The sequence below is a fragment of the Trichosurus vulpecula genome, chromosome 6 (genome assembly GCF_011100635.1).
Source record: "Trichosurus vulpecula isolate mTriVul1 chromosome 6, mTriVul1.pri, whole genome shotgun sequence".
Lineage (NCBI taxonomy): Eukaryota > Metazoa > Chordata > Mammalia > Diprotodontia > Phalangeridae > Trichosurus > Trichosurus vulpecula.
Genome location: NC_050578.1, coordinates 284031403 through 284056145, shown reverse-complemented (window position 1 = coordinate 284056145; position 24743 = coordinate 284031403). Strand labels below are relative to the sequence as shown.

The following is a 24743-nucleotide window of genomic DNA, read 5'->3' as shown; positions in this document are numbered from 1 at the left end:
GGAGGAACTGGGCCCTTTCAGCCTGGGGGGGAGGAGACTTGTGGGGAGACATGCCAGCCATCCTAGGTCTGTGAAGGGCTCTCCAGTGAAAGATGGATCAGCTTTTCTCTGCTTGGCTCCAGACTGCAGAACAAGTGCCAAGGGGCCGGTTTAGGCTGGAGTCAGGGTGAGCTGGGCTGAGGCATCAGTGGCTAATTCTGAGGGCAAAGATTCTTCCTTGGGAACTATTTCTTTTGCTGCAGCTATTTCTGGTTGGCTGGGCAGTGGCAGCCTCCGTCTGCCATCCTATGGGCATCCAGTGTGGTTCTGGAAGTTCTGGGTTAAGTGAGACCCCTAGTCTTCCCTTCTCAGTACCATCAGCCCCATGTTCTTTCCAGGACTCCCTGCTGCTTCTTTCCTCTAAGCCCACACTTTTGCTGTTCTGTCTTGTGAGCCTCCAGGCTGGCCTGAGAGTGCCCTGGGGGCCCAGGCTGGTGTCTACGCATGGCTGCTCTGAGGGGATGGAGTCCTAGGACAGAACACAGTCAGGGGTTTTGCCACTTGGCTCCAAAAGAGTTATTGATCCATCGTCTTCTGAGGTGTCCCCATTCAGGGTGTTTAATTTCCAGCAGTCAGAGGGATTCAGTTGGGGCTGTCCCAGGCTGTGGGCAGATTTCTCTCCCTGCTGGGGAAGCAGTTCCGTTACTATCCCTAAAGATGACATATAAATGAAGTGGAACATTCCTGGCCAGCTTTGGTGGATGCCAAGTTGGGTGGGAGGAGTGGCACTGATGGATACATGATAGTGAAGGTTACGGACAGCTCTGTTACCCCTGAGCCCCTGAAGGAGAGTGTGTGTGTGTGTGTGTGTGTGTGTGTGTGTGTGTCTGTGAGATTCTGGGCAGCAGGCTGAGCAGGAGGGGCACCTGTTAAAGATCTTGTTGGGCCAAGCTTTCCCCCTGGATTCCTCCCATCATCCTCTGCTTTTGCTCCTATACAATTGCTACTCAACAAATAGGGAGAAACTCACGAAACCTTGCAGATTGGGTCCACTACAAATTCATGTTACATAATCTGATTCACTAGGGCAAGGCGATCCCTTTGCCTTCCCTTAACTGACTTGCTAACCTTCTCATCACAGCGGATTTTCTAAGACTTAATCTCTCATCAAACCTCCCATGGCTCCCTCCCCCCACCCCCACCCCCACACCTTAGCTGAGATTTTTGCCTCCTATTTCACTGAGAAACATCGGCCACTCCCTGAGCACTCTCTCTTCTCTCTGGCTCAGCTCAGTTCTGACTCCTGGAGGTCTTCTGCCGCTCCGAGCCCCCCCACACTCCCCCACCCCTGCCCCCCGTCATCATTCTCCTCCTTCGAAAGTGAACCCATTCTGTCTCCTTGCCTCCCAGAGCTCAGCCCCTCTGTCATCCTGCCTCTATCTCTTCTCTTCGGTCTCTCCCTGTTCACTGGTTCCTTCCCCTCTGCCTCTGAACATGACCACGTCTCCCCCATCGTCCGAAAGCATTCACTCGATCCATCCATCCCAGCTGTTGCCCTCCCTTTTCTCTAGCTAACCTCCTGGAGAAGGCCAGCCACAATGGGTACCCCATTTCCTTTAGCTCTCTGCAGTCCAGCTTCTAGCCTTGTCATCCAGCTGGAACTTCCTTCTCTCAAGTTATTGTTCATCTCTTAGTGGTCAAAGCCTCATCCTTCTCGACCTCTCTGTGGCCTGTGACATTGTGGTCAAACACCCTCTCTTCCTGGATCTCTTCCTCTCTCTGGGTTTTCAGGACATCCATCTCTCCCTCTCTCCCTCCCTCTCCCTCCCTCTCCCCCTCTCCCTCTTTCCCTTCCTCCCTCCCTCTCCTTCCCTCCCTCCCCCCTACCCTCCCTCTCCTTCCCTCCCTCTCCCTCCCTCCCTCTCTTTCCCTCCCTCTCCCCCTCTCTCTCCCTCCCTCTCCTTCCCTCCCTCTCCCTCCCTCCCTCTCCATCTGTGTTGGTAAGCAAAATGGGCTCCTTGGCACTTAGTTCAGCAAGTGCCCTTGAAGAGTTTGGCTTTTGTTTCCTTTGATTAATTCAGTGTCTTTGATTGAGTCTTCCTAGGTGCTAAGTCCCAGGCCCAAACCCCTATTAGGTGTAAAACCTTAGTGGCTGTGGATTGGCAACTAAGGTGGTGCCCAAGGTGGGGCTAACTCCAGGGAGGGCCTAGTTTACATGTCTGGGACAGCAGAGGCTTTTAGACCACGTGGGTTTAAGTCACCTCTTTGTGACGATTTTAGGTCACGTGGATGAGTCTCGTGTGTGTGACTCACCCCTGACGCTGAAAAAAGATAGAAAAACCAGGGGTTGGCTGTCTGTTCCTTGGAGCTCCTCCCTACAGCAGTGGTGGCAGCATGACTCTGGGCCAGCCCTTGTTCCGAGCTCCTGGGCTGAACCTAGATGTTGGTAACTATGAATTGTATTCGGTCTGTGTGTTTGTAATTTGTTTAGCAATGCTGGGACTTTGTTAAACTCTGGTAACTATGTATTGGGATTTGAATCAGATAAGGTCTGTCTGTTGATGTTTGTAATTTGTTTGTAATTTGCTCTGAAGTTCAGTGTGCTGGTCTCTTCCCCTGAACTAAGTGAATGATATTTGTGTGCTGAATTAAAGTAAGCTTGTCAACCCCTTCACCTTGCTTTCCTTGGTTAAGCAGATCAAAAGAAACTGTGCTGTTGGCAGCTTTCTGGGTGCTGGCTATGGGTGGATCTTATACCCCCACAGAAGCTGCTAGCCGGATTGTTGAAACACCATCTCTCTCTCTCTCTCTCTCTCTCTCTCTCTCTCTCTCTCTCTCTCTCTCTCTCTCTCTCTCTCTCTCTCTTTCTGTTTCCTTAGCTGGATCCTCCTCTAAGTCACCCCCTCCAACCCAGAGTTTCTGTTGTGGGACCTTGGCAGCATTTCCTCCTCTCTCCTGCTTCACTTGGTGGTCTAATCTGCTTCTGTGGGTCTAATGATTATCTCTATGCAGATGATTCTCAGGTTCATTTGTCCTAACCCCTCTCTTGACCTCCAGTCTCATATCTCCAAGTGCCTATCAGACATCTTAAACATCAAAAACTCAGCTGAAACTCAGCATGTTCAAAACTGAACTCATTATGTTAACCCTTAAGCCCTCCCCTCTCCCACACTTGGGGCAGGGAAGAGGGTCCCCATTCTCCCAGTAATCCGGCTCACAAGCTAAGTGTTGTCCTTAGCCAATCTGTTGCCCAGGTCAGTTTTACCTATTTGACATCTATTGTTCAAGCCCCCTTCTCTCCTCTGACTCTGCCCTGCCCCTACCTGGGTGCAGACCCTCATCACCTCACCCCCCGACTATGGCAGGAGCTGCTGGGGTGGGGTGTCCACTTGCTTCAGTCTCTCTCCTCTTCAGCCCATCCTCCACTTGACCACCAAAGTGATTTTCCTAAAGCCCAGGTTTGACCAAGCCACCCCCGTACTCTGTAAACTCCAGTGGCTCCCTGTGGCCCCAGGGTCAAGTACAAAATGTTCTGTTTGGCCTTCAAAGCCCTCCTCCTTTCCCAGTCTTCTTACTCACTGACAGCTACTCTCTAATCCAGTGACCCAGTCTCCCAGCTGTTCCACAAACCAGACCCTCTATCTCTCAGCTCTGGGCATTTTCTCTGGCTGTCCCCCAGGTCTGGAATGCCCCCTTCTCATCTCCATTTCCTAACTTCCCTGGCTTCATTCATATTTCAGCTAAAACCCCATCTTCTGTAAGAAACCTTCCCCAACCCGCCTTACTGTTGATCATATCCAGTGCATCCTGTCTATACTTACCTACACTCAGTTCTTTGTGTGTTGTTTTCCCCATCAGACTGAGCTCCTCGAGGGCTGGGTTTTCCCCTTTCTTTGTGTCCCTGGCACTTAGCACAGGGCCTGGCAGAGAAGACGCTTAATAAATTCTCATTGACTGGCTGACTAACCCCTGCCCCCTGAAGACAACTGTTTTTCAAAACCAGCAGCATCCCCAGAGATGCTTCAGGCCTGATGTTAGACTGTCCACACTTGGATCCAGAGATCTTAGATGCAGACAGGTCCTTAGTGGAGTGCCCCTCCCCCCAACTCCACCCACAGTCCACAGGAGGCTAAGTGACCCTCCAAGGTGATGTAGCCCGGAGGGGCAGGCCACACTAGAGCCCAGACCTTTGTCTCTTACCAGCTATTGACCTGAGGATCAAAGCCTTTGGCTACATGCCCCCTCCCCCTCCCCAGGCTCCTCTCCCATTTGGTGGGGGCTGACACATCTCAAGGTGTTTCATCCAAAGATGATGGAGCACCCTTGCTGCCAGCAGACAGCCTCCCCTCCCCTCCCACTGGGAAGCTCTTTGAGGGGTGCGTATTAGTCAGTTTTGTTTGACCAGCCACCTCTCTCCAATTGCATCCTCTCTGGTCCTATGCTCACAGTCTGGAGTAAGGAAAGCTGGGGCTTCTGGTCAGCCTTTGTGGGTCTTAGGTGATTTCTGACAGCTGGAGCTCCCCTAGTCCCCGGAAGACCTCCCACTCTGTAGCACCTTGAGTGTCAGGGATCAGGGCCCTGCACTGTCTCCATGCTTTGGGTGCTTACCCCCTGTGAGCAGATGGGAGGCACAGAGTCTTAGTCTTGGGAGGTGGGGCAGATGCCTCTCATCTAAGCTGTAGCTGAATAAGCATCCCCTCCCCCCCCACCCAACAGCCTCAACCAATGGTCTTCGAGCCTTTGCTTTAATACCTAGTCTAATGGGGGTGGGGGGGCTCTCTCTCAAGGCCACTGGGGGACAGATTTTGTTATTAGAACATTTTTCCTGACATCAAACTGAAATGTGCTTTCTTTTCTTAAAAACAACAGCCCTATTCTGTAGGAACAAGCCAAGCAATCCTGATCTCTCTTCCACATGAGAGCCCAGTGATCATGTTCCCCTGAATCTTCTCTTCTTCAAGCTTAACATTCTTGACTCCTTCAACTGAGCCCCACATGTCATCCCAGTCCCCTTCTTGTTACTCAGATCATCCGTGCCTTTCTGGGCATTAGCTTTCAGAACCAGCAGCCAAAAGTGGGAAGGGAGGGCAGACACCAAGTCCTCAGAGGTTCAAGGAAGGGGGAATAATTGTGGCTTTGCCCTGGCCTCAAATGTCAGAACTATGTGGCTATGGACAGTGACATGCTTGCTTTGCACTTGGCGTCCAGATCTCAGCACTGTGGACAGCTGCCAGATGCCCCAAGGGGCTTTCTGAAGAGCCAAGAAAGAAATGCTCAGTCTCTGCTTCTCCTCTCCCTTCTTTGTACCACCCATCTGCCCTTCCAGCCAAAGGCTACAAATCCTGTTGCCCAGGGAGCTCAGGGGTGTGTATGTGTGTGTGTGTGTGTGTGTGTGTGTCTGTGCGCGCGCTGGCTTGTGTATGTACACTCACCCCTGTGTATATGAGTTTGTATGAGTGTGTATGAGAGTTTGTGTGAGTGTGAGTTTGTATGAGTGTGTATGTGAGCTTGTGTGAGGGTGTATGTGAGATCGTGTGTGTATAGTTGTGCATGTGAGTTTGTATGAGTGTATATGTAAGTTTGTATGTGTATAACCATGAATGTGTATGTGAATTTGTGTGTGTGTGAGTTTGTATGAGTGTGTATGAGTTTGTGTGTGTATATTTGTGTGTATGAGTGTGTCTGTGAGTTTGTGTGAGTGTGAGTTTGTATGAATGTGTCTGTGAGTTTGTGTGTGTATAGTTGTGTGTATGAGTGTGTCTGTGAGTTTGTATGTGAATACATGGGAGTGCACACCCATGCCCCCAAGCCCACACACGTCAGGGAGGGGCAGGACATCTTCCCTCCAGAGCACAGAGAGTCTGCTCTCCTCGATTTCTGCCTCAGTGAGGTGAGGCCCCAGTGTTGCTGCCCTTTTGTCAAGGAGCTGGGGGTGGCAGAGTGGGGAGCTGGGCACTTTTTCCCAGGGTATCTGGGTATAGCTCACAGAAGCTTCCAGATTGGCTGTGTTTCCTTGACAGACTTGTCCTTGTCACAGCAGCGTAAGTGTCCCGGCCATGTTTGGCTGGAGCTCAGCCAGAGGACTCCCAAGGGCAGACTGAAGCTCAGTGGTTGTCTGTGAGAGGAGTGGTGTCACATGTTCAGGGTCTGGCTGGTGGGGGGGTTTTAGCTCCCACTCACTAGGACCCCTGGAGACTCAAAGGTCACTTCATGGTATCTCTCTTCTAACTGTTCTCTGCTTGCCAGCCCATCCCCCATCTCCATGTCTCTGCACAAGTTGCACCCCACCTCCCCTGTTTAGGATGTACCCTCTCCTCATCTCTGCTTCCTCTAGTTTTCTTCAGCTCAGGCACCTTCTCACATGAAGCTGGTGTCACAGCGGTTAGAGAGCTGGACCTGGGGCCAGGAAGACTCGAGTTCAAATCCAAATTCAAGAAGAAGGGAACAGCAAGGGGGGGGAGGGAGGATGGAGACAGGGACAGAGAAAGAGAGATAGAGGAAGAAGAGACAGGGAGAGGGAGAAAATAGAGACAAAGAGGGAGAGAGACAGGGGGAGACAGGGAGAGAGAAGGAGAGAGAGACAGGGGTGGGGAAGGAGAGGAGAGGAAGGGAGATAGGCAAAGACAGAGAGAGAGAGAGAGAGAGAGAGAGAGAGAGAGAGAGAGAGAGAGAGAGAGAGAGAGAGAAGAAGAAGAAGAAGAAGAAGAAGAAGAAGAAGAAGAAGAAGAAGAAGGAGGAGGAGGAGGAGGAGGAGGAGGAGGAGGAGGAGGAGGAGGAGGAGGGAGAGAGACAGACAGAGAGATTCTTGTGCTAATTGACCTGTGTGGTCAGAGCCCTCCTAGGGACTGAATTAAACCTGGCACTAACTGATATCAATCTGGGATGACCCAGGAAGGATCGCCTGTCCTGGAGGTTTTAAACTTTGCCCAGAAGACCTTGCAAAGGTCTGCTTCTGAGTTGAGGAAGATGGGAGTCCCTGGTGCTCCTTACCTTCTGCCACCCTCACCTCTTGGGACATCTCACACAAGGTAGTGACGAGACCAAGAAGAGCCTTTCTGGGACCCAGCCAGAGCCCTTCTTGCTGATGGGGCTCTGCGGGCCCCAGAGGTCTCAGAGGCCCTGGCCCAGAGTAATCTGAGAGGGAATCGTTCTCGAACTATTCCCACCAAGTATTCTGTTTCTGTGTTTCTAGCAGAGGGAGAGAGGGAGGATGGGAAGGAAGGAAAGAAAGAAAGCTGATTAAGACCAAAATCCTCTGAGACAGGCGTGGGGAGAGAGATGAGAGTGTCTGGAACATCCCAGAAAAAGGTGCCCAGGGAGGGACCAGAGCCCAGATGCCCACTCTTTTCCCTCTCGAGCTCCAGGCTCAATAAGGGTAAATGCCAAGGAGCCATGCCTGGATGATTTTTTTAGTGCGAATCTTGCCCCGAGCTGGAATGGATGTTCCACTGGGGAGATTTGCAGCCCTTGGTATGACTGAATTAGGGCACCCGCCCCGCCTTTCCCTCTGCCGGCTGAGTGGCTGACACCTGGGCCATCTCTCTCTCACTGATTCCCTCTCTCCGGTCCGTCTCAGCTCTCCTCCCATCTCCCCCCAGCCCTGCTCCATCGCCCTCAGCAGCTCTCCTCCCCTCCTCCAGGGGAAGGCGGGGCCGGCTCTCCCATGGGGACCCCCCAGTCTCTGCCTCTTCACCAGCTCTCCTGCCCTCTTCTCCCTGCCAAGGCTGTCATCTTTAGTCTCTACAAGCGCCTTCTCCTTTGCTCGCCACCATGCTCAGGTCTCCCCTTAAAAAGACCTTCCCTCCCCCTGGCTCCCCGGTCACCCTGCCTGAGGCGTGGTCAGCGCACCGGGACCGATCAGCAGAGATGCAATGGCTGACCCGTGGGCTCCCTTAGCCGGGTTTGCGCCGGGGACGGGTTGACGCCCTCTGACCTCTCACCTGATCTCCAGTCTGACCTCTCCACATCCGGAAGTGCATCATTATCGCAACTAGCATTTCTATAGTTCTGTGCTAAACGCTTTACGAGTATTTTCTTACTCGATCCTCACAACGACCCTGGGAGGGAGATGCTAGTATTATCCCCATGACGAAACTGAGCCAAGTTAAGTGACTTGTCCAAGGTCACACACCTTGGGCGTGTCTGAGGGCAGATTTGAACTCAGGTCCTCAGGATTCCAGGCCTAGCGGTCTATCTGCCATGTCGCCCCGGCAGCCTCTCTTAACTGTGGACTTGACTCAACTCTAGGGCACAAACTAGCATCTCAAAAGTGGAATGTGCGAGAACACAGGCCCTTGGTTGAGGGTCTTTGGGCCCAACCTCCAGCTCCCCTCCCCCGTCAGGGAGGGTGTGAGTGAGGCCCTGAATTCTCCCTTCTCGTTTTTGTTGTTTTTTTAATTGACTTTTGTAATAACGAGCAATTGGGCAACTCAACGAAGCCTTTCAGCCATTAAGGAGGGCCGGAGGTGGGCTGGGCTGGGGGAGGGGAAGAGAAAGGCTGGAGTTGGTGGGGCGGGCGGGATCATTGTCATGCAAAAGAGTCCCGGCAGTTTTCCTTCCGCTGGTTCCTCAAATGTGGGAATTGGCTGGGGGTTGGGGCAGATAGTGGCAGTGCTGATCTTCACTATCCGAAGGCTTGCTAAGTAGGAGCCAGGCAGCTTTGTTGGGAATGTCGCTGGGGATGCGCGTTGGAGGCAGCCACCATGGACCCCGTCCCCAGGGGACTCCAGGCCACGTAGAGATCACTCAGTCTACCTAGGCCAGGGCTGTCGCCTGCCGAAGCAGGCAGGCAAGCTCCCTGGGAATACAAATATTTTAGCGGGGATCCTTTACACAGCTGCTCACCGCCCTTCACAATCCTAAATCACTGTCAGTCCATTCATTCTCCTTCTCCAAGAAATAACCTTGGGAGGTTGTCAGGGCAAGGGCAGAACACAGCACAGAAGAAATTATCCCCGCCCCCCCCCCCCACTTCACAGGTGAAGATAATGAGTTTTGGAAGGCTGATGCCCTGAATGGGGGCACACAATGAGTCAGATCTGCAGGGGAACTTAGGTCTCCTTTCTCTTCCTTCAGGGCTTCTCTCACTGTCCTAGCAGGTGTATGAGGCCCCGGGACGGGGGAGAGGGGGGAAGGCTGGGGAGACCACCACCAAGTGTGGCATTCTTGGGGAGAGGTGACCTTCCCCGGGGAGGGGAGCCCGTGGGAAATGTGCCGCGTGAGGCACCGACCAGCACCCGGCGCGATAGAGGAACAATCTGAAGACCGAGCGCTGGCTGCTCTGCGCGCTCAAAGGGTCAGGCGGCCCTGCGCAGATCTCCACTCTGTTTCCGTACACCTGTACGATGGCGCTGGCTGAGGAAAAGGATTTGGCCAATGGGAGGCAGCTGCGGTTTTTTCCTCCTACGCCCCTTTGCCCAGGAGCTACCCCGCCAGCTCAGTGCAAACAAAAGTGAATGGGGTCTGATGCCCCCAGGCTAGAGGGCCCAGCCTCACTCCGGTCTTATGGCGCAGGGCGTGCTCCAGGAGGAGGGGTCCCTGAGTAGTGCCAGTGAGGTGGCCACAGGGCAGCGCGCTGCTGGGTGACTGTGCACTGCTGGGGCACAGACAGGCTGAAGACGGGCCTTTTTGAAACTCCCATCAGAGGTGGCTGGGGCTCTAACTCTCCGCCGCAGGCGATGGGGAAGGAATGATATGGGGTGGGGCAGGAGGAAGGGCGCTGGGCTTAGGATTCCCCAGGGGAGACCCTGGGCCGATTACCGTCGCTCTTGGAAGAGGTGGGTGGGTCGCAGGAGGAGCAGCTGCTTGGTCAGCCTGCCCCCCGCACCCCACCCCAGCAGATTTAGGTGGTTCCTCCCCCCGGCCCCCTAGCCTTTCGGGGGAGTCTCTGTGTGAGTCCCAGCAGGTGGGAAGGTGCGGGAGAGGTCGTGTCTGGACTGGTCCCACTCCCCAGTGGGGGAAGCAGAAGAGGGGGTCCGTCAGGAGTGGGCTGTGGGTGGGGGTCTGTGCTCACGGCCTGACGCCCCTTTTCTTTTCTCCCTTCTGCCGCCCCCAGCTGGGAGGATGCGGGATTCTCGGTGTGGGCATCTGGCTGGCTGTGACGCAGGGCAACTTTGCCACCCTCTCACCCTCCTTCCCTTCGCTCTCGGCGGCCAACCTGCTCATCGTCACGGGCACCTTCGTCATGGTCATAGGCTTCGTGGGCTGCATCGGCGCCATCAAAGAAAACAAATGCCTGCTTCTCAGTGTGAGTATTGGGGCTGGCCCTGGGCGGGGTCTGGGGGGGGAGGGGGGGGGCTCAAGGCAGAGAGGATCTGGGCCCTGTGTGTGGGACGGGGCTGGTTGGGGCAGGCCACGTGATGGCTCCGGACAGAGGGACCTCGGGAACGAAGCGTGGTCTGGGGGTGCAACAGAGAAAGGTGACCCCCCCCCAGGCCACTGCCACCTAATTAGTCCTCTTGCCGTTGAGGCTTGAATTAAATCCCCCTGTCTGCCCATGTCTGGGGGCCTGCAGGAAACTAGACAGGGAGCTCCATCTTCGGAGACCCTCCTCTGTGGGCCACTTGCTTTGGGTGGCTTTTGGGGAAGCATGTTTACTGACTGGAGGGGGTGGCTGGGGAGGAGGAAGAAGGAGGAAGCCGGAACCTTGGTGGGGTGCCCCGGGGTGCTGGGACAGGTCTTGAGCCTGGAGCCCTAGGGAAGAGTCTCCCCTGCACAGGAGTGGTGCCTGAGAGCCCCCAGGGATGGAGGCGGAGCTGGTGGCTGGCACACCCTGGGTAACCCTCCACCTTAGAACAGACTTTGCCCTTTGTCTCTCTGGGCCTCTGGATTCCCCTCTCTTCTCCCCCAGACTCTGGAGTGGCTCAAGCACAGCCCAGGTTGTGTCCAGGGGAGACAGGGCCGGCTCTGGAGTCAGAGGGAATGTGGAACCCTCTCCTCTGCTCATCTTTCCCTGAGGGATCTGGAGCATGTCTTTACTGCTCTGGTGCTCAGTGCTCTCCATAGTAAAAAGAAGCTGTACTGAGTAGCTCCTTGCAGCCCCACTGCGATAAGGCCCTGACCATATGCCTCTTGGTGGAAAGGCCCACCTGGCCTGTGGACCCCTTGTCCCTGAGTGTGAATGGGGAGGTTGAGAGGCCCATCTCTGGGAGTGGAGAGGCTTTACCCCAGAATGGGCAGCCCCTTGCCACACCTTCTCCTGGAGCCAAGAAAGCCTCTCTTTCTGCTTTCTTTCATGGCGTCCCTGCCTGCAACTTGGCTGTGGCCACTCAAGCCCAGCTGGGGCTACCTGGGCCACTTGGCATTTGGAAGATCCTTCCTTGGCCCTCAGGATGCGGGGCCATCTGCTGGCTCTGGGGAAGCAGGTGGTACCCGGAAGGGCTCTGGCATCTCCATCCCCTCCGCCCATTTTGGCACTCTCCTGTTGTGGTCAGAGGCAGCTGACCATGACGGCATATCCCCCTCTCCCCCATCCACCAACCACGAGGACTGGGTCAGCATAGGCGCATGGTGGGCCAATTTAAGGACACAGCCGAGGGCCTGGCCTGGGCCTTGGTCTCACATCAGGAGCAGCCAGGCTGAGGGCCCATCCCAGACTCTGAGCGCCCACCTCCTTCCAGGACAGCTCCTGCGCCATGGATGAACTTCAGACCCCGTGCTGGCACAGCGAGCCTGTCTCATCTTGCAACCACAGAGCCTCTGAGACCAAGACCTGAGAAAGAATCCAACAGCTTCAACGAGAAGGAATCCAGAACAAGTCAGCAAGCATTGATTAGGCACCTACTGTGTGCAGGCACTGAGCTAAGCACTGGGGACACAGAGAAGGGCAGAGTTCAGTCCCTTACCCAAGGACCTCTCAGTCCAATGGGGAGACAGCCTGCAAACCCTCTGGACAAACAGCCTGTGAACAGGGCAGTGGACAGACGGCGCTCTCCGCCCCCCCCCCCCCAGGAAGGTGCCAGAATCAGGAGAGGCTGGGGCAGGGGACTGACAGGAAGCTGGGGAGGTCAGTGGTCAGAGCAGAGGAGGGAGAGCCTTCCTGGCCCAGGGGATGGCAAACCCAGAGACAGTGTCTTGTTGGTGGGACAGCTGGGGGGCCAAGGGCACTACCCGGAAGAGGCTGTGTGGGGAGTGAGTTGTGAGAAGGCTGGGAGGGGTAGGTGACAGTGGCTTAGCATTGGAAAGCTAAGCCATCCTGGAGGCTGCAGAAAGCCACTGGACATGACTGAGTAGGGGGATGTGAACAGCCTGGGCTGGAATGCGATTCCTTGGCCACCAAGGGCAGGTTCTGAGGGGTGACGATGGTAAAGGAATCATTGCACCTCCCCTCCCTCAGCACCCCAGAGCAAGGAGAGACCTCAGGGTCCTCTAGTCTGACCCCCAGCTGGATGGCAAGGAACTCTTCATACCACCAATGATGGGAGGCTCACTACCTCCCAAAGCAGCCCATGTCCTTGTTAGAGAGCGCTTATTGTCTGAAAGGCTGAGAAAGGGGACGATAAGAGCTTGTCACTTTGTGGTCATGGGGACCATGTTCCTAAAGAGAGCTATGGAGAGAGAAAGATTTGTAGAGATGGAGATGTGTATTTTCCTCTTCTCATGAAACATTAATCACAGATAATTAAAAAAGTAAGTGTTTCTTTGGTAATGTTCTTCTTACCTATTAATATATCAAGCCGAGAGGCCTTTGGGGAACCACACACAGGAAGCTTTTTATGAGGCCTGCTCATCTATTAAATCACGGAGCTTTAAAGTGGGGAAAAATTCACAATTGCTTTTGTTTTTTCTATGGGAGCTGCTGCCAGGCAGGAAGGCACTGGGACCCTGGCGCCTGCCCTCGGGCAGTGGAGGATCATCCATTCGAGGTCACAGAGAAGAGGGAACTGAGATAGAATGACACGGGGTAACATGGAGAACAAGGGCGTGAGGCGGGATCTGAACCCAGGCCTTTCTGATTCTTTGCTTCTTGAAAGCCTGCTAAGGAGGGAGGAATGAGATCCAGGCTAGATCCTGTCTTAATCTATCAGGACAACTCGCCTTTCCTCTCTGGGGGACCTCTACTTTCCCCATGGATGCACTCATTCCTCTAGACCTATAATACTACCCAGGGTGGGGTGTAGGGTGTGTTCAAAGAAGACTCGTACCTCTGATGTGAGGGCTGCCCAGCCCTTTTCAGGCCTGCTTTCCACCTTTGGTGTCTATCCAACTCTCGCCTGTGGCTCCAAGAAACTGTAGCATGCACAGTGGCCACACCCCGGTAAACTATTTCAGCAGATGGGCTAAGACAGGCTGAGGGTAATTGAGGGGTCTCAAACCCATTAGTGAGTGAGGGGGGTTTCTACCCCAACCTCATGAAGACTTCCTCTGGTGGAATGGGTGGATGAGAACAATCTGTCCCAGTGGCCATGAAGGCCATCAAGGAGCGCTTGGAGCTTGGTTAGACCTCGAAGATGCTAAGGTCATCTGCTGTATCTGGAGCCATCACCAATCATCTTGACTGTCCTGCCACTAGACTGTGATGACTGGAGGAGAGAGTGAGGCTGACTTTGTGCATCTCTGCCTCACTTCAATCCAATTTACACTCAAATCAAAAGCCATCATCCACACCATTTTACCATTTTTACATCTCTCAAAGTCCTGTGGCAACAGGCAAGTGACAAAGCAGTAGGTGCAGATACACTGGGAGCTAGTCACCTAGTCACCTAGTCACAACCCTGTACACAGGTGGGCCAGGCCAAAGGGTCATCTCCACACTGGAAGCAGCAGCAGGATTTGGCGGCCCTCAGGTGTCTGAGCAGCCTTTTAAGGATCACACTGTTCACCTCCTGGTCTGAGGAAGTGGCTAGAAAAGGTGCCCTAAAAAGAGTCTGCTTACCCAACCCTGACCTGATTACTGTGGCAGGTAGGGATCCCACTCTGCAGTGGAAACACCCACCCACCCTCCCCACGCACACTTCAGCAAAGATGATTCCACTCACCATTGAAATATGGAATGTGCGTACACTTATAAACAACACACAAAATCCAGTAGACCTGAAAGATGAACAGCTTTTGTTGTGAGAAAACTCAGCAGGTATCACCTCCAAACAGCAGCCCTGAGTGAAACAAGACTGGCAAATGAAGGCCAGTTTACTGAGGTCAGAGTTGGATACACGGTTCTCTGGAGTGGCTGCAGTGAACGGGAGTCTACACCGTGAAGCTGGTGTAGATTTCCAAATCAAAACTAATCTTGCTGACAAGCTTGTATGCCTGCCAAAAGGAGTGAACGACAGGCTCATGACAATGCAGCTGCCACTTGCAGGAGAATATCATGAGACCATCATCAGTGCCTATGCTCCCACCATGACAAACCCTGATGAGGTCAAAGAAAATCTTTTTGAAGACCTGGAGACCCTTATCATCAATGTGCCAAAGAAGGACAAGCTTATAATTCTGGGTCACTTTAATGCTAGAATAGGCTCAGACTACCAGACTTGATAGGGAGTCCTAGGGAGGAACAGAGTTGGAAATAGCAACAGCGGTGGTCACTCACTACTGAAGACTTGTGCATCTCATGACCTTCTCATCACAAACACTGTCTTCTGTTTACCTAAAGGCAATAAAACTTCACGGATGCACCCTTGCAGCAAACATGGGCATTTAATAGACTGTGTGATTGTAAGGAGAAGAGACAGACAGGATGTGAGAATGAAGGCAACACAGAGTGCTGGACAGATCATAGACTTGTCCGCTTCAAGTTAAATATTTGAATTCAACAAAAGCGGCAGCCCTAAGGCAAAATGCCTACCAGAAGAATTAATGTTAACAGATTAGAGTGCTTCTCTGAGCAGAAACAGTTTGTTGCTAACTTGGAGAGGAAGTTGAGCCAACACACAGTTGGCAACAGTGGAGCAGAAAAGGAGTGGGCAGCCTTCAGAGATTTAATGTATAGCACTGCATTTGCTCATCTGAGTCAGAACACTCTCAAACACCAAGAATGGTTTGATGAAAATGATGGGAAAATTCAGAATCTGCTAAATGAAAAATGAGAACACCATAGGGTTTACCATCAGGTTAGTTTATCCATCTCTAAGAAGGCAACATTTAATTCTCTCAAAAGTAGAGTGCAAGTGAAGCTTAGAAAGATGCAAGATTCTTGGCTCAGTAAGAAATCAGATGAAATTCAGTTTTATGCTGATAGTAACAATCCAAAGCACTTTTATGATGCCCTGAAAGCTATTTATGGGCCAAAGACCTATGGTGCATCTCAACTACTCAGTGCTGATGGAGCCACATTGATTAGTGATAAGGACATGATCCTGGAGAGATGGGCTGAACACTTCCATAGTGTTCTCAACAGACCATTATTAATCAGTGCTGACTCCACTGTCCTTCCCTAGCTGAAGCTCCAACTGAAGAAGAGGCTTTGGATGCCATTAGGCTTCTTTCATGTGGCAAAGCACCTGGTGCTGATTCTATTCCAGCTGAGATTTACAAGGTAGGGGGCCCATTGCTCTTATAAAAGCTGACTGAAATTTTCTGGGTTACATGACAAGAGGAGGTTATCCCCCAGGAGTTCAAGGATGCCTCCATTGTCCATCTCTATAAAGGTAAAGGAAGTAGAGTGTCCTGTTGTGCAATTAAGCTAGGTTAGGTTCGGATTAGCACCTGCAATATGACACACTCGCAATGGAATAATGCTTTTATTAAAAGACAGAGGGAATATTACATTGGATTTACAACACAATAACTAACACAACTAATCACAGCAAAAATGACAAAGGCACAGAAAGCAACACATTAATATATCACCAATTCGGGGAGCACCAGTACCTAATCTTTCAAAGCTGGGGGATCCCAGGGTACAGCTCGATCAGGGCCCCAAATGGGAAAGTCCCAGGCAAAGCGTCCTCTCCATGGCTGAGATCCCAAAGTAACTCACCCACATAGCGACTTAAATAAGGCCTTGAACAAAGAAAGCTCCCCCCAGATGTTCCCACTGGGAGGGGACCCAACCCTTACAATGGGGTCTCCTGAGATATCATTCTTGGGAGCTGGCTAGGCCCCCAGGACAGCAGTTTCTCCAAATGTTTAACCTAAAGAATGTTAATTATCCTTTGCTCCAGGCTTATCGCATCTCTAAGTAGGAGAGTCCCAGAAGGTCTGTGCATTCTTTGCTGGAGGCCTATCACATCTCCAAGCAGGAGAGTCCAAAGGTTTGTTAAAGGGGAAGGGGACATGCAGAGGACAACCTGATGCGTACGTGCTGGGCTTACACTGTGATATGGAGGATCTCATATATATAATGATTTATCATTCACCTGTGACAATCACAGAGGGGTCTCTCTCTTAATCATTGCTGGGAAGATTCCTGTCAGTCCTCCTTAATAGGCTGATCCTTCACCTGGACGATGGTCATCTACCTGAGAGCCAATGTGGCTTCAGAAGGGGCCGAGGTACAGTTTGCTGCCCAACAACTCCAGGAGAAATGCCAGGAGCAGAACAGAGGTCTGTACACAACCTTTGTAGATCTGACCAAGGCCTTTGATACTGGCAGTCTCAAGGGCTTATGGAAAATTATGTCAAAATTTGGTTGCCCAGAGAAGTTCATTCGCATTGTATGTCAGTTTCATGATGACATGTTTGCCTGGGTTCTAGATAATGGACAATGCTCTCATGCTTTCCCAGTCACCGGTGGAGTGAAACAAGGTTGTGTGTTTTGCTCCCATGCTTTTTAGTGTGGTGCTTTCAGCTATCTTTTCAAACGCCTTCACCAAGGACAAACACGGCCTCAAGGTCAGTTACTACACGGATGGTAAATTCTTCAACTTGAAAAGGCATTTAGGGTGGAGGGAGCATTGGTGCGTGATTCGCTGTTTGCAGATGATTGTGCACTCCATGCAGCCTCTGAAGCTGAGAGGTAATACAGAATGGACCGATTCTCTGCTGCTTATGCTAATTTTGGCCTAACAATTAACACCAAGAAAACCCAGGTGCTCCATCAGCCACCAGCACACCATCCACACATGGAACCATCAGTTACAGCAAATGGAGAAGTTCTGAATGCTGTGGATAAGGTCACTCACCTTGGTAGTGTACTTTCCAGGGACGTCCACATTGATAATGAGGTTGATACATGCATTGCCAGAGCTAGCTCAGTGTTTGGGAGGCTCTGAAGGAAAGTATGGGAGAGAAGAGGTATTAGACTGACTACCAAACTGAAGGTCTACAGAGCCGTGGTGCTGGCCTTATTGTTGTAGGCCTGTGAAACCTGGACAGTCTACTGGTGCCATGCCAGGAAAGGGAATCACTCCCATTTGAATCATCTTAAAAAGATTCTGAAGATCACCTGGCAGGGTAAGGCACCAGATACTGAGGTCCTCACTGGAACTAAACTGCCAATCATTCAAACTGCTTCAGAGATCGCAACTCTGATGGGCTCGCCATGTTGTTCAAATACAAAATGTATGCTTGCCAAAAAGACTCTTATGGAGAACCCACACAGGGCAAACATTCACATGGTGGTCAGAAGAAGCAATACAAGGACGCTCTCAAGGTCTCTCTTAAGAACTTTAGAATTGATTAATTGATTGGGTGACATGGGAGATACAGGACTGTTTGGGGTCCTCAGTGTCTGGAAGCTCCTCTTTCCCTTTTTTATAGAGTTCTCTCTTCACTCCTGCTCCTAAGCTCATAAATCATCATTATTCTGGTTGTGGTGTGGCCAGCCCAGCACCCTGCTATTCATGGTTCTAGCTCAGGGCAGGAGTTGGATGGGCTACCCAGAGCCCTGGCCTGGAGAAGAGCTGAGCAGGGCTGGTGGGAGGGCTCCAGGGTTCACTGGGGCCATAGAGAATGCAGCCACCATGATAGCAGCAAGGAACGATTCACTGGTGGCTGGAAGTGGATAAAATGCTTGGGACACCTTTTGGCACTTATTTGGGCTGCCTGCACTGCAGGGGGTGGGAGTCCAGTCAGTGTAGTCAGAAAGGTGGGGGGGTGGGGCTTCAGAAGTCATCTGGTACAGTCCACTGCTCTTGGGCAGGCCCAGGGCAGAATCAGCCCTGGCTGGCTGAGCCACAAATTCTCTGGTTCCAAACTAGGCCCTTTTAGAGAACCTGGTAGTACTGGTCAGAGCTGGGGTCTGAGGCCCAGCGCCCTCCTGGTTCTCCCTTCCCTTCCTTTCCCCCTTCCTCCCCCTCCCCTCCTCCTCCCTCCTCTCTCTCTCCCTCCCTCCTCCTCTTCCTCTCTCCTCCCTCCCTCTCCCCCTCTTTCACCTCTCTCCCTCCCCCTTCCCTCCCTCCTCTCTCCCCCTCCCTCTCCTCCTCTGGGGAGGAGCACTGAACTGCTGGAAAATTGTCTTTCCTTCGTTGGCATCTTCGGCCCTGCTGTTTTATCCTGGAAATTTACAGGTTCAAAGGTTCCGCTTCTCCTCAGCCCCGAGGTTTGCTCTGGAGGGGCCGACGGAGGGGCAGCAGCCCCCTTGGGGCTGTGGTGGGCACCAATCCGAGCAGCACAGAAGGGCGTGGCTCCTCCTCTGGATGGGAGCGCCTTTAATCATGGAAGACTGCAGGGAGGAGGCAGCTTCCGCGCAAGGCTTAAAGAATGCGGGGGTGGGGGAGGGGCGTGGGACAGGGAGGAAGAAAACACGGGTGTCTGGCGGGAAGGCGAACCCGGGCCTTGCATTCTCAGCCCACCCCCATCCCTTTGTTATTTCAGGAATGAAAAAAACCCTTCCTGAGGAAATGAAGGAATTGCCCAAAAGGCAAGGGCCTGCAGCCCGGCTCCTGGGGGGGCCTCCCCGCCCGTGTTGTGCCCCCGGGCCCCCACCCCTATGTTTTACCCACAAGCCACGGCCCCTTTTTCTTCATAGCAGGCCCTGAGCGGGGCCGAGGTGCCCGGGGCCAACATCTTAGCCCCGGCGTCTTTCCTTCTGTCCATCCCTCTGTGGCTCATTATGTGTTAGGTCCAAAGCCTTACACACACACACACACACACACACACACACACACACACACACATGGAGATGTTCGAGGTCACACCATGAGCTTGTGCCGAGGCTGGCCGAGAAAGTCCCGGGCTCCATCCTGTCTCGCCCTGGCGGGCGCCTTGGGACTACTTTCTCCCACAGGCAGGGTGGCCTCCCTTGGTCGGGAGTACTGGCTGGATCGGGTGGCCAGGCTCCTGGGGTCTCTGAGGGTCCACTTTCCTCTCTCCTTCAGTTCTTCATCATGCTGTTAATTGTGTTCCTGCTGGAGCTCACGGTAGCCATCCTCTTCTTCGTCTACACAGACCAGGTAAGTGGCTGCTGGCGGTTTGCGGCCAGCATTTGCCTTCTCTGTATCCCTCCCTCCTCGCCAGCTGACCCCCCCCCCCCCAGGCCCAGAGTACCAGGCTTGGGTCCCTTTGCATCCCGAGTTACTGGTACGTACTTGTGACTGGGTGGATGGGTGACCCGCAAGACACAAAGGCTGAGGAATGTCCCTTGGGAGAGCTAATGCCCACAGTATTCCCGCCCAGCACAACATTTAGACAAGCCTGGAGCAGCACTGAGGGGAAGAGTCATAGCAGGGTTTGGGGATGAGTGAGTGATCATTGGGCAGGGTGTGTGTGTGTGTGTGTGTGTGTGTGAGACTGTATATGCCTGGGAGTGTGTACATGTATGTCTGTGGTTGTGTGAGTGTGTGCATGAGTGTATATGTGTGTGTACATGTGTGTGTGTTTGTGTGTGTGTGCATGAGTGTATATACATGTGAGTGTGTGTTTGTGAAAGGGACTGCCTCAGGAAGTGGTCAGCCAGTCACGTGAAGGACTTAGTAAGCATCCACTCTGTGCCAGGCACAGGGCACAGGGCACTGGGCTCTGGGCACCTAGGAAGCAGGCCCTGCCCTCAAGGAGCTTACGTTCTATCAAGGGAGATGTGGACATATATAGAGGTATCTACTGGCTTGCTGACATAAAATATTTACACAATAAATGCGTGAGCATAAGATAATTTTGGGGGAGGCACTGGCAGCTGGGAGCGGGGCAGGGTCAGGATGGACTTGGTGGAGAAGGTGTTGCTGAAGCTGAGCCTTGAAGGAAGCAAGGGATTCTGAGATAGAAGTGAGAAGGGAGGGCATTCCAGGTGTGGCACAGCCTGTGCAAAGGCCTGGAGGTGGGAGGCTGAAGGTAGTATATGAGGAACAGCAAGAAGGACGGTGTGGCTGGAGTGTAGACAGCAGGAAAGGCTTGCAGGGTAGGATGGGCCAGATGGTGAGAGGTGACAAAAGCCAAATGGAGGAAGTTGATTGGGTAAGGGAGTGGCGCTGCCAGACCTGGCTTTGGGAAATTAGGACATTTTGGCATCCGTGTGAAGGCTGGATTGGGAGGGTGCGGAGAGCTGAGGCAGTGCAGTGGGGGATGGGCAACAGAGCTGCAGGGAGGAACTGTGAGTGGAGAGAAGAGAATGGACATGAGAGGCTTGGGAAGGGGGCGCATGAGGAGGGTGAGCATGGGTGCCTGGGAGGACCGGAGTGCCTTTGGCCACTGTCATTGGGAAGTTTGGGGTGTGGAGGACGAGGCTGGACTTCCAGAATGAGATGTGGGAGAGGCATGTGGCAGTCAGCACAGAGGTCAGGGCTGGGACTCCTCTGCATAGAGATGACCATTGAGTCGATGGGAACGACAAAGAGAAGGGCACAAGCATTTATTAAGTGCCTACTGCGTGCCAGGCGCTGTGCTAAGCACTTCACAATTGTCTTATCTGAAACTCATAACAGCTCTGTGAGGATCAGTGCTGTTACTATCCTTGTTCTTCAGTTGAGGAAACTGAGGCTAAGTGACTTGGCCAGGGTCATGCAGCTAGTGAGTGTCTGAACTGGATTTGAACTCAGGGCTTTCTGTCTCCAGGGCCGGTGCTCTGGGCGCTGTGGCACCTCCTGGCTGTCTCTAGGGGGTCAGATCACCACATGAAGTACTGTAGACCAGGACAGAGCATTGGGGGACACGTGGATGAAGATCCAGCCGAGGAGACTGAGGGGTGGTGAGATGGATGGGAGGGGAGACTATACCTCAATGATTCTGGGTGACTGCCTCACTTCAGTCCAATTCACGCCAAGTCAAGACATTCCCCGTGATATCATTGGTCCTTTTGAAACGAAGGACGAACAGCAACAGAGGGAGACCCCCCCCCCCCCGGGAGTTACCCTGGACTCTTTCATCCTCTCTCCCAAGTCCAGGCTATTGCCAAGGCTGGTGATGTCTCCCTAATCCCTCCTGCTCTCTTCTGACCCTGTCCCCACCTTGGGGCAGAGCCTCATCCCCTCACACCTGGGTGGGGGGGTGTCTTCCTACCCCGATCTCTCCACCTCCAGCCCATCCTCTGCTCAGCCAACAAAGGGATTTTCCTAAAGCAGATTCAGTCATCTCACCTCCCCCCCCATCCAGTGTCTTAGTGTCACCTCAAGGATCAAATGCAAAGTTCTCTGGCATTCAAAATCCCTCTCCCTACAATCCAGCTCCTCTGACCTTTGCAGGGACATCTGTTCCCTCTGCCTCCTCGTGTCCCTGAGAGTTTCCTTCATGGCTCAGCTTAAATGCCACCTACTCGACATACCCTAATTCTGAGTCCCTTCCTTCACCCCCTCCGTTGATGTCTTGAGTGTTCTGTGAATCGCCGTAGGTAGATGTAAGCTCGTAGGGCTAGAGCTGGTTGGGACTGTAGATCCCATTGGGTCCAACCTCCTCCTTTTGCAGATGGAGAAACTGAGACCAGCAGAGCCAAAGTGACTTGTCCAGGGTCACACGGTTAAGAAGAATCTGAGGCTTTCTGACTCCAAGTTCAATTTTCTGTCCACTCTACACCTGTTGAGGGCGAGGACTGTTTCATTTTTGACTTTTAGGCCCCCAGTGTTTACTATGGTGCCTTGCATGTATTAAGGACTTCATAAATTTTTAAAAATGAATTCATTCATGAGAGACTGGAGGTCAGGAGAGAAATGAGGGCTGGATGTGCAGATATGGGAATCATTGCACTGAAATGGTAATCAAATGCCAGGAAGTTGGTGAGATCCCCAGCGAGCATAGAGGGAGAGGGGAAGAGGGTCCCAGAAGGAGTCTTGGGGCAGCCCCATAGTCAGTGTCTGGGAGGTGAACGGCAATCCAGCCCAGGAGACAGAGAAGGAGCAGTCAGGCAGGCAGCGGCAGAATCAGGAGAGAAAGGAGGCCTCCAGCAGGAGAAGGTGGTCAGCGAGAGCTTGGGAGCTGTCCACACCAGGCGGTTCTGATCTGAGAACCCACAGGCATCAGACGGGACTGGGTAATTCCTGTCCGGTGAACAGGGCTGGGTGAGGAGGGAAGGATATGGTTAAACTGAGTTCTTTTCTCCAGAATCAGTCTGGACCAAAGAAAAGCACCAGAGAAAACGAGCTATGCAAATGAGAAGAGAAGCTGTGTGAAAATAACTCCTAATGGTATTTCCTTTGCTTTCTGAGGCTCCCATTGGTGTGTGCATGTAATAGGATTCCCAGAGGCACTTGCTGCTCCCTGTCTGTGAGGCCATCTTTTCTAGGGATGGGCTGATTGTTCTGACTTGAGGCTGGTGTCTGAGGCTGTTTGCTGCCTACAAACAAAGCCCCTAGAACCCTGCCATGCCCCCCACTTCCTTAGCACCCTGCCCTTTTCAGCCTGGCCTAGCCAGATGATACCCCAGGGATAGGGAAATCAAAACCCAAATCCAGCCTGGTGGAGTGTTGGGGTATCAACTTTCAGAAAAACTGTGCCTGTCTAGGGAGTCATCTGGGTCTCTGGAAACTAGTGGATGGTGCATTTGGGATGGATGGCTTGTCCTCACCCTGCAGGACCTATGCCCTCCTGCTCTTCACACCAGTGGTCCCTGAGTGCCTGCCCTGCTGCTTCTCTGGGAAGGGTTGTCCTTTCTCTGTCTCCCAGCCATGCCTGAGGCCAGAAGAGGCTTCCAAAAGGACCTGGATGTGAGACCTCTGCTTCCCTCAGCCATCCAAAGAGAAGGCTAGCTTCCCTTGCTGTCACCACAGCAAAAAGGGCATGGTACACCCTTCCCATTTTCAGGTGAAAAGACTGAGGCCCAGAGAAATGAAATGAGTTGTGTGGCCATAGAGCAAGCCCAGGCCACCCCCAGTTCATAAGATCACAGAATCTCAGATTGAAGGAACAACTGCCCCTTTGCTAAACGGGAACCCCCACCTCAACAAAGCTGACTTTGCTCCTCCAGGGAGGAGGGACCTCCTGAGGCTGCTGAGGGCTTCCTGGGTTAGCCCTCATGGTTAGGTGTTTGCTGAACACTCAGCCTGAACAAACTCTTCACGCTTGGTTCTCTTCCTCGGGGCCAAGCAGAACACAGCTTCTCCACAAGCAGAGCTGCCCCACGCCACATGCCCCCAGAAGCCTTAAGAGACACTCAGAGATGACTCCCACATCTGACAATCCCAGTCTAGAAGCACATTTAAGCATTTCCTGTGGGCTGGTCCTGGCTGTCTCTGCCTCCTTTCCAGATGAATGAGGCCTTGACTAAAATCAGGGAGCCTGGAGGCCGGGGAGCTGGCCTGGGCCAGGGAAAGGGCACACCTGGGGCTGTGGTCCCAGTGGTTCTCTGCCCTGGGCACTCAGCATCTGAGGCCCTGGACCCAGATCTGGGCTCTGAACAAAGCTGGATGTGACTATACATTGGGTAGGGCTAGGCTTGATGTCAAGCCAAGTAAAAAATAATTTATTAAGCACCTACTATGTGTTAAGAGCTAAGTGCTGGGGATACAGTGAAAGCCTGGAGGCAGCCCCTGCCCTCAGGGGGCTCACAGGCTAAGGGGGGAGACAAGGTGCAAACAAGCCATAGACAGGATGGAGAGGTGATTAACAGAGATGCTGCTGCGCTAGAGTTAAGAAGGAGCAGAAGAGGCTACCTGTAGGAAGTGGGATTTCAGCTGGCACTTGAAGGAAACCAGGAGGCAGAGAGGAGGAGAGAAAGAATTCTGGGCATGAGAGACTGCCAAGGGAACTGCCCAGGGCTGGGAGATAGTGCCTTGTTTAAGGAGCAGCCAGGAGGGTCATGGAGTGTGTGTGGGAGGTGGGAGAAGTCTGGAAAGGAAGGCAGGGTTATTCAGGAAGACTTCTGTTTGAATACTACCTCAGATGCTTACTAGCTATGTGACAATTCCCTTTTCTGGGCCTCACTCATCTCATCTGCAAAACGGGGCTAGGGATAGAATTTCCTGAGGGTATTGTAAGCGTCAGATGACCATGGCTATAGATCTTGTGGCCCCCTGAATGAACATCAAGTCCAAATGTCAGGAAGGAGCTGGAAGGATGAGCAAACAAGAAAGGACCTGACCATAAAGAACTGCTGAAGTGACAGAGACACTCAAGACACAAACCCAGAAGAAGAAAAATGACTTGAAAACCATGGTAAACAAATCCTCAAGGAAAAATGAAGAATGGACACAAATCAAACAAGAAATCCTAGAAGAGCTAAAGGAAGAGATGTTTAAAAAGAGCAAAGAACAATGAAAAATTTAAAAAAACAAACGAGGGCTATGGAGGAAAGGTATGAAAAGGGGATTAACATCTTGGGAAAAAGAGGTACAAGCACACTGAACAAAAGAACTCCTTGAAAATTAGAATTGGCCAAGTGGAAACTAATGAAAGTATGAGACATCAAGATGTAATAAAACAAAGTCAAAGCTTGAAAAAACTAGAAGAAAATATGAAATATTTCCACAGGAAAAATAACTGACCTGGAAGACAGACTGAGGAGAGATAGATAATTTAAGAAT

The 24743-nt window shown here is 52.5% G+C and overlaps 1 protein-coding gene across 4 annotated transcripts in view; it reads left to right on the top strand.

Moving 5' to 3' along the window:
• Window positions 1–24743, top strand: part of TSPAN4 (tetraspanin 4) — a 94795-nt gene that overhangs the window by 51741 nt on the left and 18311 nt on the right. For all 4 annotated transcript variants that reach the window (XM_036763575.1, XM_036763573.1, XM_036763574.1 and 1 more), the window contains 2 exons: window positions 10034–10225; window positions 19179–19253. In XM_036763575.1, coding sequence (XP_036619470.1) covers window positions 10034–10225; window positions 19179–19253 — 267 coding nt within the window. The remainder of the gene's footprint in view (window positions 1–10033; window positions 10226–19178; window positions 19254–24743) is intronic.